Source organism: Centruroides vittatus, unplaced genomic scaffold (assembly GCF_030686945.1).
Source record: "Centruroides vittatus isolate TY-2023 unplaced genomic scaffold, ASM3068694v2 contig_864, whole genome shotgun sequence".
NCBI lineage: Eukaryota > Metazoa > Arthropoda > Arachnida > Scorpiones > Buthidae > Centruroides > Centruroides vittatus.
Genome location: NW_027122564.1, coordinates 637890 through 650996, shown reverse-complemented (window position 1 = coordinate 650996; position 13107 = coordinate 637890). Strand labels below are relative to the sequence as shown.

The following is a 13107-nucleotide window of genomic DNA, read 5'->3' as shown; positions in this document are numbered from 1 at the left end:
AATTTCAATTAAGTCTTAAAATCATTAAATGTTCTGTTATTTTACTTATCTCTATTAGGATATTAAATAAAAACATTCCATTAGAAAATTCCATATAAAACTTTAATCAATATTTATAAAGATTGTTAAATATTATTGTACAATTCATACCTCTGTTTCTATGCTAACTGTGTATTTTTTAGTTTAACTCATGAAAAAAAATTAAAATCAAACCTTCATTATGTAATGTATCTTCGTGTTCTGGTCTGCCTATTGATAAAATATCTGATTGCTGGATTGTGTAACAGGATATAAGGCGACTTATTACTTCGTCATTTTCGTTTGACTGGAGAGGATCAGTACCTAAGGCATATTCAAAGCGAAGACAGCAGTTTTGAAAGCCCTAAATGTAACAGAATTTTGTAATAAATTATATAACTTTTAATTAATACAGTATTATTACATAATAAAAAGTTTAATTAAACATCTTTAAATATTTTATTACATCTAATAAACAACAATGTCACATTAAAAAAATTATTAACCTGATATAGAAATCCATAATTATCAATCAATTCTTTTTTTGAATAAGATAACGAGTAAAGTGATGCTATTGTTTGCACGTCTGGGCTGAATATCAAATAAAAATTCAGATATAATCATTGTTAATTAAAAATTTTGCTTTCATAACAATTTCACATATAATTTATATAATAACCATTATAACATATATAGTACTTACTGATCTTCCTCTGTACCCCTAATGGCCCAAAAATAACAGAAATTCTTTGGATCATTTTCTGGTTCTTGAAATGCAAATTTAATGACTGGAAGCATGTAATCTTCTAATGGACAACTGTAACTAAAATTTTAAAAAATCTTTTACATTGCCGGAATGTTTCAATCGATCAAAATTTCGTCTGTAGACTAAATTTATTTATCATCTTACTGCAGGTTCAAGTGTGACATGCTCCATAACTGAACTCCTCCAAACTGAAATCCTACAGCAAGTAAGTTGACGTGACGAAAAAATTTCAGAACTGTAACTGCTGCGTCATCTTCCGTGATAAATTAATTATAATGTATATTTAATAAAAATTTCAATAATATAATTATATTATTATACAAATTTAATATACAAATAGCCCTTGCTATACATAATCTCACTTTATGTTTTGCTATAATGTCATTTCAAAAAAAAATTTAAAAAAACACTAAAATAAATCATTTTTTGCCGTCGTCTATTCTGTGATTCAACCATCGTGTGTTGCCTGTGTTACAAGTGCCAAGTCTTTTTCAACTTCAAAATACACACCCATAAAATTTTGTCTTGCTTGAAACTTCTCAATTCAAAGATTTAGTTTTACATAGAAAGTTACTTCACCTTCTGCATAACCTTAACACAAAAGAATAAGACATAAAAATTATATATCTTTTCAATAAATAAAAAGTTACTGGAGTGTAGACATAAATGGAAAGAACCCGTAGAGAGGAATACAAAAAACAATTCCTAGAGATGGCACCAATTGTTAAGAGAGACAAGGGAAAGCCACAATAGATGCAAAAATCTCAAACTGTAATAGGTATTTTGCCAAATCCATGAAAGAGAAACAAAATATCTTCTTTAAATTGTAGTGAACTTTGTGTTTACAACAATTTCTTCAAAAGAGTTGAAATTTGACATCTCAGATCTTCAAAGGAACAAAGAACAATCCAGTTTGTTCATATAGCAATTCATCTCCGTCTGATTAAATTATTACTTACAGATGTACTAATTAAAAAAAACAAATATATTTATTTTTAAATTCTAGTTACTTTTTATTTTCGAATAAATCCTATATTACCCACTTACAAGGCATTTATTTTTATGATCCAAGCATAAACTGAGCTACCAAGCCCCACAAATGTGTTTACTTTAGAAACTGGAGTGTGCTATTCGTGTTTATTTTTCGATTCAGATTATGCTTTGCTCACCACTCACTTTTAGTTTTCAGAATGAGTGTAGAAATATGTCGACAACAAATATAAACAACTGAAAACTAGTGTTGCTAAAATGTGCTGTGTGTTCCCAAATTTTTTACAGAATCCATATTTTTACAACACAATTGTTCTAGAATTATAATAATATCCAAAATCATATACAAGAAAGCCAAATGATTCAAAATTATGTACTGTACAAAACAAAGGTTGGTATAATAGTGATATTTCCTATAAACACTTCAGTGCTCAAACATGTTCACTTTTAACACCATGTCTTCTTAGTTGTCAGTCACATGTTTAGACACTCAGATTGCACTCTACTGAGTTCATAAGTAAATGCACAAGTCAATTTGCTTTATATAAATTCATATTATGCAAGGCTTTCTTGGAACCAATTAATCGTGTAGTGCAAGGATTATCTGTATATGTTTTATTTCTTACTTATTAATAATTACAAAAGAAATATTTACCTGAATTAAAAGTTTGCAAAGGACTATTATCATGATCTCTATATTGAAAATAGCCATGATGCCTGTCACCTGCAAATATTATTTTAGCTGTTATAAATAAATAAATCCAATATTCTTATATTATCTCATATTTTGTTTAAATATTTGATTTAAAACTCAAATATTTAAACAAAGATTATGCTGAATGTAATGCAAAAATGGAAACTTGTAGAAAGGGAAAATCATATCTACAATTTTCCAATATCTAAGCCAGAGAATATCATGCTATTATATTATTTATGCTAAAATAGTTCGTGTTTATAGCATAAACAGCTTTCAGTTTAATAATTATTATTCAACAAAAATTCAAGATTTGATTTCACTTCTATGCAGCAGACTAAAAACGATATAACTTTCACTCCAAAAAAAAAAAAAAAACTGAATACAAAATTACAACATTCATATTTATTTTTATTAATATAGTAAACAAATTATTAATTAAAAGGAAATAAAAAATTTAAATGTAACTAACTTACCATTTAGTGGAAGACACAAATGCTGATTATGTGCTTGGGCATTTTCCCTTTTTCCCATAATATTATGAGTTTGTTGTGTGATAAAAGTAATAGTATTAGGATCGTTTTCATTACAATAATTGTCGTCATCTAAATTTAAATCAACAATGAGCACTTGACCATTAGACATGCCAACAGCCACAATTCCAAACATGTAACACAATTCCTTGCTCAAAGCGTAAGTTTCCGAACATGTTCCAGCGTGTGAACTTATCACATCTAAAGACGTTATCTTTGAGGAAAATTCAATTGCCTTTAGTATTTTTGACATTTTCACATCGTACAGACACAAGAGACTGCTGGATCGTCCCCAGTCCGCAGCAATTAAAAGACGTAATACCGGATTGATGACCGCTCTAAACTCTACGACGGCCGAGATCGAAGTTACAAAATCTTTTGTTGGAACACTAAGACTCCAACTGCTGCATCTTTCTATAGTGTGTGTAGAAAACACTTCCAGACTAGATCCTTTTATCAACCATACCCACATTCCATCTAAGAAAAAAAAGTTTGTTTTTATATTTATTGTAATTGTCATAATTGAAATGATTTAAGAACTTACCGTGACTAAAATTGCCAAATGTTGTATGTTTTTCATCGGGATTTAACGCATTCTTTAAAGCATAATTATAAAGCGTAGTTGGAAATGGAAGTGGGGACACACGACAGGGTGGCAATTGTGTTTTCATCCTCTTTTCTATAATTTATACAAAAAAGTTAATTCAATTAAAGCTCTTAATACCTTTCTTTAAATGAAACAGAAACTTACTAATAATAAAATATAAAAATTAATACAAATAAGAACTTTATTATATGAAATGCATAAAATCTTTTAAGAAATATAACAAATTGAAAAAATAAAAAACATTTTAAGCATTTTATTAAACATTAGTAAATTTTATACGATTTCAGAAATTCATATATTAAGTATGTGTCTTTTTAAGATTCGGAAACCTTGAATTATTATGAATTAAATTGTTTTATACTCGAAAATTTAACAAAAATAACAATTCATCATCGAAGGATTAATAATTTTTTGAAAGTTAAAATCACAAAGAACTAAAAATTCCTTTCTTTTCAAATAATCACAAATATCTAAACTGCTTTGAATTTATAATCCCATCTACATAGATTAAATCATTAAGGATAAGATTTCTTGATAGTTTTTATCTGTTGTCAGATAAAACATCAAGAAGTCTTGGCTGTATTGTGGTCATTCTCTCTCATCTCTGAGACACATGCATATGTTACAAGCTGTTCACCGATTGGCTAAAAATTTGTTTATAAATTATTTCAAGAGCAATCACAACATAACTCAATGAAATTATGAATGACTTTCCCTTTTAAACATTTTCTTGTCCTCCAGAGATAAGCAGACAGCTGTCTTATCATCAATCTTTCATCTGAAGCCTTGATTTCATCAAAGAAAAGATGGATGACTGAATACTACTTGCATTGCATTATTATTTATAAAATAACTACATGAAAGAGAATATTTCAAGATAATGCAATTCATATAAATGATAGCAAATTTGGTTTAAGAGAGCACCTTACTAGAGAAGCTGCTATATTCTGGTGTGAGTAATTAAAGTTAAATTTATACTAGTCTAGCACCAGTATTTTGTGTAAAAATACATACAAAAATTAAATGTAAATATGTTTTAGATATATTTTTAACATTATTTTACTCAAAAAATTTATAGTTATGTACATCAAGTATTGCTATTACATTTATTGAACATTTTGTAAATATTGATGTGTTGCTCATCAGTATTGGTCAGTCTGACTCATACTACATCATCTGAAAAAAAGATTTTTTCAAAATACAGTACTTTCTGTTTTGTTTCAGTAATTGCAGTAACTATAACAAAAACTGCTGGAAATTCTGACGTACTGCATTGTGCACTGTTGTATCCATTTCTTCGTGAATCTTTTCTTCTCGTTTGTATCGTCAAATCTTTGTCTCCTACGACTGTTTCATTGGACCGAACAGGCGGAAGTCAGAGGGCATCAGGTCCAGGTTGGTCTGCTCTATAGTGGATGGGGGACCACTGACCAGCCTTGTTCTAACACCATGTTAAATTCAGCTACAACTATTAGAATAAGATTAAAATTTAAGGTTGAAGATGAAATAAATGGACAATTATCTTATTTGGACTTATTTTTGTGTAGAAAAAAACATTGAATAAGTTTTAACAAATATACAAAATTTTGCAAAATTAGAAAAGTAACACATTATACAGTCAAACCTGTTTTTATGCGCAAAGAGCGCATAAAAACAGGTTTGTGCGATTTTTATGTGCGATTTTTTGTTTGTTTGTTTGATTTTGTGTTTTTATGTGCGATTTTTATTTGTGCGATTTTTAATTTATGCGGTTTTTTAATTTATGCGGTTTTTTTTGTGCGATTTTTTATTTGTGCGGTATAGTTGGCGACTAGTCTCGTGCGATTCGTCATGTCTCACGTTGACTTATTATAGCTAAATAAACTTATTATAGCATAAATGCACTTATTATAGTAATATTATTGCATGAATATGCGAAAAATGAAATAATTTACTTTTTAAGTCAACAAAACACCACCTGGACAAAAATATGTAAAACAGACGATAGACCAGACGATGCAGTCAAGTGCTGACATCTGTTGTCAATAAATTCTATTTCGTACGGTTTTGAGTTATTTTCTACGTGAGACTTTTTTTATGCGTTCCCTATTCACCGCATAAAAAAAATATTTTTTAATTGTGTTGCGAAAACTATTTTTTACAGCCATTCGTGAAGTTTCGTGCGATTTCTTTTTATGCGTTTTTTTAATGCGGTCCCTATCCCCCGCATAAAAACAGGTTTCACTGTACTTCACAGATGATGATATAGGCTATGTGAAGAAGAACACCTTCCTCACATCTAGAAAAATACCGACAAGTACTACTAAACAATTAGATCAAACGAATAAAGTTAGAAATTTTTCAGGACATAGATCGTTAATGGATATCCTAAAATGATTTTAGGTTCATGGTTAAAACAATTTTAGATGAAAATCAAGTGATTAAATTGCAATACATGCAGAACCATTTGAAAACGTAAAACTAATTTTTGAAAATCATAATATAATAGTTGTTCCAGACCAGTCAAATAGGATTAAAGGGTATTTCTACACAGGTAAGAATATAAGCATTTGGAAACAAAGTAATGTGGTTTATAGTTTTGAATGTAACTGTCAATAAAAATATACAGTAGAACTCTGATTATCAGAACTGATTCTGCAAATGATTTCAAAAATCAAATATTCAGATAAGAGGTTTAATATGTAAAGAATGATATTACAGTGTAACAGCACAGTATTGTACATGTACTGTATTTATTTATTCATCAACGAGCAAGTAGTATCCTACTAACCATTTGGATCTGTCACAACAAATAGGCATCACTGATCAGTGCATGACATAATAGAATTGCAATGTGACATCATTGAGAGTGATAAAGAAGGGCAAACGGTGGTTTGAATAATTAGACATTTAGATAGTTGGCGTTCTACTGTACTCTTATATAAAATAAACTATGCAAAAACTTAACATAAGTTTTAAGGATTGTACAAATAATATAAAATATAACAGTGTAAATTCCACTGCTGTAAATTACTCTAATGGTACTAGAATATGAAATATATAAAACAGTAAAAGTTGTTAAAAGAGAAAGATTAGAATAAAAGATAATAATCTGAACATGTGAAAATAATTGAATTAAAAATGAATAGAAAATAAGTGAAAATATGGGATTTCAGGTTCGTGATGCCTAGTATCTATATCTCTGACAGAGGGAGAGGTGAGAGTATTTCTGTAAATTTAGAATGAGTCAACACCAGCTCACATAGCTTATGCTGGTCATGAATGTTGGTATTTGTGAGAAATTTTACTCCCTTGTGGTTTTAATCTAAGTATAACAATAATACCTTTAATAAGATTTACACCATTTGGGTGTATCCACGTGCCACATTGTTACAGCATGCCATGTGGATAACTGGTAAACCGAAGGCTAAATGTTAAACAAGATTAAACTGAAGAAAGGAATAGCCCTAAATGCATATTTAACCCAAATAAAGTAAATGATAACTGGTAATAGTCAAGAAGGCAACAGAAACTTAAACATTTTTGTATGTTTAGCAGGCATACAATTTGCAGAAACTTTTTACTTATTTATTATTTTTTTGTAAATATTGGTAAAGTATATATAAATATAAATACAGATAAGGCTTATGAGGTACGAATCAGTTATGAACTATAAGTTACGAGTTATTTCCAACTTACAAAATGGAAATGTTTTAGAACAACGCATTGCAGCATCGTTAATTATTTACTGTTAGAAACAATTAACAAAGCACATCAAAGAAAAGCAATTCTCCAAAAACAAATTTCTTTGAAGCACTTTTTCTGAAAGTATCTTTTTTTCACAAGTTTTTCATTATCACCACTCTCATCTTCAATCTCACATTGATACATAAAATGTTTTCCATCTATTGTTATAGTAAATTATTCAAAAACACTAGATTTAACTCAAGTCTTCTTTGCCATTTTGTACAGATAGTCTTTAAATAAATAAACTATGATTATTTAGTTCAACTCATTATTATAATAATAAAAAACTTAATACAGAATCATATGTAATGTGAATATAATAAAATAAAAAAATACATATTCTAAGATTTTATGTAGTGTGGCACAAATAATTACAACAGTATGATATTCTAAAAGGTAATATTTTGGTTTTATCTAAAAGTATGTTTTTGTTTCATTGTTTGTTTTTATGTTTGTTCAGGACAGTTGCAAAAAAGCTTTTGCTACTTTTCCATCTGATGATTAAATATAAAAATAAATAAAAGTATTTGGGATCTGGCTTTCTTAGAGTTCGGTAAATGCTTTTAGGAATAGGAGGGTCACTCGTCTAACCACAAAAAGTCATCAGGATGGAGGAGGTCAAAATCTGAAAAATATTGGACTACGTGTTTAATCTATCAGCTTGAAAAAATCCACGCTGGAATATGTGGTTTGCAGACATTCCCATAAAACAACACAATGAGCATTTTACAGTCATTATAGAAAATTTATATCAGTCATAAAAACAAGAAGTTGTAAAATGAATGGTAGGTAAAATAATAAGTTATTGTAATAAGAATGATCAAGAACAAATAAACATAAAAATGTTTTACGAGATGCAATTAAACTGAACAGAAATTAAGCATAGTACCAATTCTTTAGTGATAAACAGACTATTTTGAGTTAACATATAGTCACTATATATTGTTATACTACTGTATAAAAATTTCATAAATTCAGTCACAAGAGCCAATATGCATAATATATGTATCCCTCACATTATAAAAATTTGGCTTGTCACTTTGTTTTATGAAGGATATACATTAGTACATGTTTTTGCTAAATGAAAGAAGTCCAAAGAGGATTTTCACCATTATGAAAAAAAGTGAAAAGCAAAAATAGCATTTAGCATTTGTTTTGCAAGCGTACCATTTTAGAGACAGCGTACACCCCAACCAGCGGCCAACAAGAAGTACGTCCAAGCTCTTTCCTCGGAAACTACACTCGTCATCTCAGCACGATCCACCCCAGCTTCAAACCGTGTCTGCGAGTGTTTGCACTCTATCTCAATTTATTTTGTTCCAATTATCACTAGCAAAATATGTCTTAAGATACAAAAAACCTTTAGGACACAGTTAGTGTAATTTGGTAGGTTAATATTGACTCTGGAAATGTCCAAAATTTTCCTATATAAGTTAATTGTAACTGTCATATTGGCTTATGAAAGGTTCATTCTAGTTTTGGATATCAGAGAAAGCCTGTATATTGAATGTATCTGGGCTTTTTGAAGCAAACTGTGAAACGAAAATTGCAAAATAAATGAAAAGAATAATTTGTAAATTACACATTGTTGTGGTAAGATGGGAAAAGATGATTATTGAAAACGAACTGAGGCTTATTTATTTACTTTTTTAAAAAATTGTACTTTCTTTTTCGATTAGAAACCAAACATTAAGAATTTATTTCAATTTGTCTTTGTGTTAAATTTCTTAGTTTTGTAAACTAATAAAATATCACTTAGTGAAATTTAACAAGGGTTTTAGAAAATCGTGTAAATTCGGGCGATCAGTCTCAAATCAAGGTCAAGAAATAGACAATAAATTCTGAAATAAGTTACATGCAAGCACTGTTTAAAAACATTTTAATTTTGTAGTTATTAAATGGCAAGATGTAAACTCCGAATTAGGGCTTTTCCACCCCCCGAAATGGATGTAGTACGTTGTAATCAATTTCACCGAACACGTGCGTCTATGTTGTTACCACGACAACGTTCGAATTTCGTTCCCGCTAATATTTTGTTCGTGCTTTTTGAAATAGTTCGTGAACATTTCCATTTCAATTCAAAACATTAACTAAATCATAAAACATTCTTATTTCTACAGGAGTAACGATTAAAGAAATCTTTCTCAAAGAATTAATTTCACTCAGATTACCGTTACGGTGATTTTTAAACGGCAGTTTACCTGAAATTACCCTGAAATCTGACAAGCCTGCGACGATTAAGTATTTAAACTTAAAAAACGATAATTAATTACAAAAACGAATATTTTCAAATTATAAATAAATCTCGAACATTGCTTCGGTACATTCCAAACAAACTTTTAATTCTGTAAACCGGCGATAGAGGCGCTGTTGCCGGTTTAGTCAAATAGAATTTTTTAAAAAATATTTTATTAAAATATAATTATTTGCGTCGAAAAAGTTTGTCAACATAATAATTATTAAACAAGAAACTAGTTTTTTGCCAGTAGTGGAGCTGTCAAGATTTAATTTTTGGTAATGGAGTTGAACAGAAAAAAATTTTTAACGCGAATTCAATAAAATTCTTATTTTATATTACAGCTAATTCATAAGCTTTATTAAACTCTTTTCGCCCTGTGGGAACTAAGAGGGCCTCTTTCAGCGAACCCCCATTATGGATTCGGCCAGGCCCACAATAGGGCGGTCGGGTGTGAGATACGGGGCCCGACATATCCGGACGGACCACCCCCGAAAAATTCCTGGGGATTTTTCTACTCGTTCGGATTCGATCCCGGATTCTCTAACGTGATAGGCTGCCACCTTAACCGCTCGGCTATCCCGCCGTCTTTAAATGAATATAAAAATATGTTCGATTTCCCAGCAAAAACGCAAAAATATTGCATTTAAAATAGTTCAGTAGAAGCCGAGTTCTTCAAGGTAATTTTTAACCCTTTCTCCCGCGGGGGAATTTCAAAAATTTTCTTCTTAGTGTACATTTTCATGACGTACCTTAACTGTGTACCAAATTTCAACTTCCACCCTTCCATCGATCCCTCGTCCGCCGTTTCTGTCCATTTCTGCCGTTTTCCGACATCACGAACTCGAATTCTTTCCACGATCCAGGACGATCCTTTCATCTACGATCTTCGATCCACAACCTCGACAATGAACGCTCTAATTAAGATATTTCGCATCGCGCGTAATATTGTAAGCTCTCTCTCTCTCTCTCAGCAAGGAACTCGTTACTTAAATACGCAATCATGTTACGCTATATAGCTTTTGTTCGATTTTATACGCTCTTTGAAGCTAAACAGAACTCTGTTATCTCATGTATACGTGTATAAATAAACATGTATTTTTTCCTATATAAGTAAGTTGTGGCACGTCTTTCGGGAGAGACGTCTCTCGATCTGTCTCCATCCCGGACCCCTAATGTCTACATACGCGACCGCTCGCGCAAAATCGGAACAGTAGCCAACGAGGTTTCTATATCTGCCTTATAAGATACAGTGGTGTCAGTCCTGACGTAGGCATCACCGGTCTGGTGCGGACCCTCTGGTCACGAAACCAATCGATATGAAATATACGAAATTCAAACATAATAGATTGAAATTTTTTATAGATATAAAAACTGTATTTACAAGTAATTCAAGAATAAAATTATTGTAGCTGTATAAAATTTTATATCGCCAAATAAACACTACTTAAAATCTGTTCACAACAAATTAACACAAATTTGGTCTATCCATTCATTCATTTGATTGCTATTAAATTAAATTTTTATGTCGGAATATGAAAAACAGAAAACAAAATTATTCAAAACTGCAAATTCCACACTGATGATTAATAATTTCCTTCCGGATACTTTAAATTTAGATTAAAAATTATACAGAATGCAGAAATACAGAATTTTCTTTTTTATTATACTGTATATTCATTTATAAATACGGTTATGTAAGAATTTTGAAATTTATGACTTTACAATCTATTTGAAGCATTATCAAAATCGATTCATTGACTAATGTAAAATTACAGAACAGGGATAGAACTATCCATCATTCGTCTTTAAACAACAAATATCAGAAGTGATTGCTGTTATATTAGAATATCCATTTACGTATCATCCTTTCCGTCACATCCGGGATTTTAACGTCATATATCGGGGGGGAACTGTCACATTCAGGATATTTGTCAAATCCGGGTGTTACTGTCAAGTCCGGGTTAAATGTCCAAAATCGGGAGTCTGTCACAAATCGATAAAATTCTTTACACTTGACCGGCGTCTGCTTTAAGGATGTACTGTGCTGGAGGATCTCTTTCTCTCAAAATATATGCCAATTTTCTTGTCAAATTACTCCGCAATGTCTGCAAAATTAAATCCAAGATTAAATATTTCGTCAAAGAAAGAATCGAATGAAGAGAACGCGCAATCTGCCAAAACGTGCACTTACCCAAATATTGGCTATCGTATCCCTGGTTGCAATATTGTTGGAAGTTGTTTGAATAAACATCGGCTTTGGATTTCTCGCCTCTGCCGAAACAACAGCAAGTGAAGTTCCAGCCTATCTTGGACTTCTCTTTATTTTCTGGTGGACCTCTGGACATTGCGCGCTGGAAATTGGCTTTGATTTCCAGCTGCTTTTCGTACTCCACGAAAGCCTGTTTGAGTCTTGCTAGCTTGGCTTTGTCCCAATAAATCTCGGGATTCTCTCGCTCTGTAGGTTCGAAAGACTCCCAAGACTCTGAAGAAGACTCTGAAGAAGGCCCACTGACGCCTGGATCCTTCTGACACTCCGAGGACTCTGACGAAAGTCCTCCATCTTCTGGAACCTTCGGATTTTCCGAAGATTCTGACGGAAGCCTACTGACTTCTGCGCGGAAGAGTTTATTAGCCTTTCTACTCTCTTTCAACCTTCTCTTCACTTGGAGGTCTTCGTCCGAAGATCCTTCCAATCCACCGAAGAATTCGCTGAACATTGGAGACATCATTAATAGAAATATAATTTTTATGGCTGTTGAATAATACTGTAAATGTTTTTATCACAAGAACTCTATAAAAATTTATCAATACTTTCCTGCCTAAACTCTGTATATACACGTGGTGCTGGACTGCGGTAAGTAGTTCGGCTGCTTCTCCACTATTGGTCCAGATTCGACCAATCCGGTCGCGACACGAGTCGGCGATGACGTTTTACTGTGTTTTGTGAGTCTCTTTCAGCGTGTTATACAAACACGATCAAAATTTTTTCGCCGTGTTGTATGAACCCGTGTTATAGGGGGGTCTACTGTATATACAAAGTCTTACATTACCAAATAACCACTTAATAAAATCACAACAAATTAACGCGAATTGGATTTATCTATTCATTTGATTGCTATTAAATGAAATTTTTATGTGGGAATATGAAAAATAGTAAAGAAAATTATTCAAAATTGCATACTCCACAATGATTAATAATTTCCTTCCGGATACTTTAAATTTGGATTAAAAATTACACAGAAAATTACACATGTAGAAATACAGAATTTCTTTATTATTATACAGTATATTCATTTATAAATACACTTATATAAGAGGGTAAAAGTTTGATTTTACAATCTATTTAAAGTGTTATTAAAATCAGTTTATTGGTTGATGCAAAACGAGACAGAACCATCCATCATTTGTCTTTAAACAACAAACATCGGAAGTGATTGCTGGATTATATTTGAATATTCATTTATGTATCATCATCCTGTCACATTCGGGATTTAACGTCACAAATCCGAGGCAAATTGTCACATTCGGGTTATT

The 13107-nt window shown here is 31.2% G+C and overlaps 1 protein-coding gene across 1 annotated transcript; it reads right to left on the bottom strand.

Moving 5' to 3' along the window:
- Positions 1 to 213: 213 nt before the first annotated feature.
- LOC136982842 (protein ELYS-like) lies at positions 214 to 3714 on the bottom strand (the record flags this gene model as incomplete). Its single annotated transcript, XM_067279369.1, has 7 exons — positions 3546 to 3714; positions 2945 to 3478; positions 2430 to 2498; positions 929 to 1037; positions 722 to 841; positions 525 to 609; positions 214 to 382 (listed from the first exon to the last, which is right to left on the bottom strand). Coding segments are annotated over exons 1-7 (1213 nt in total), but the record flags the coding sequence as incomplete, so codon positions are not given.
- Positions 3715 to 13107: the final 9393 nt, after the last annotated feature.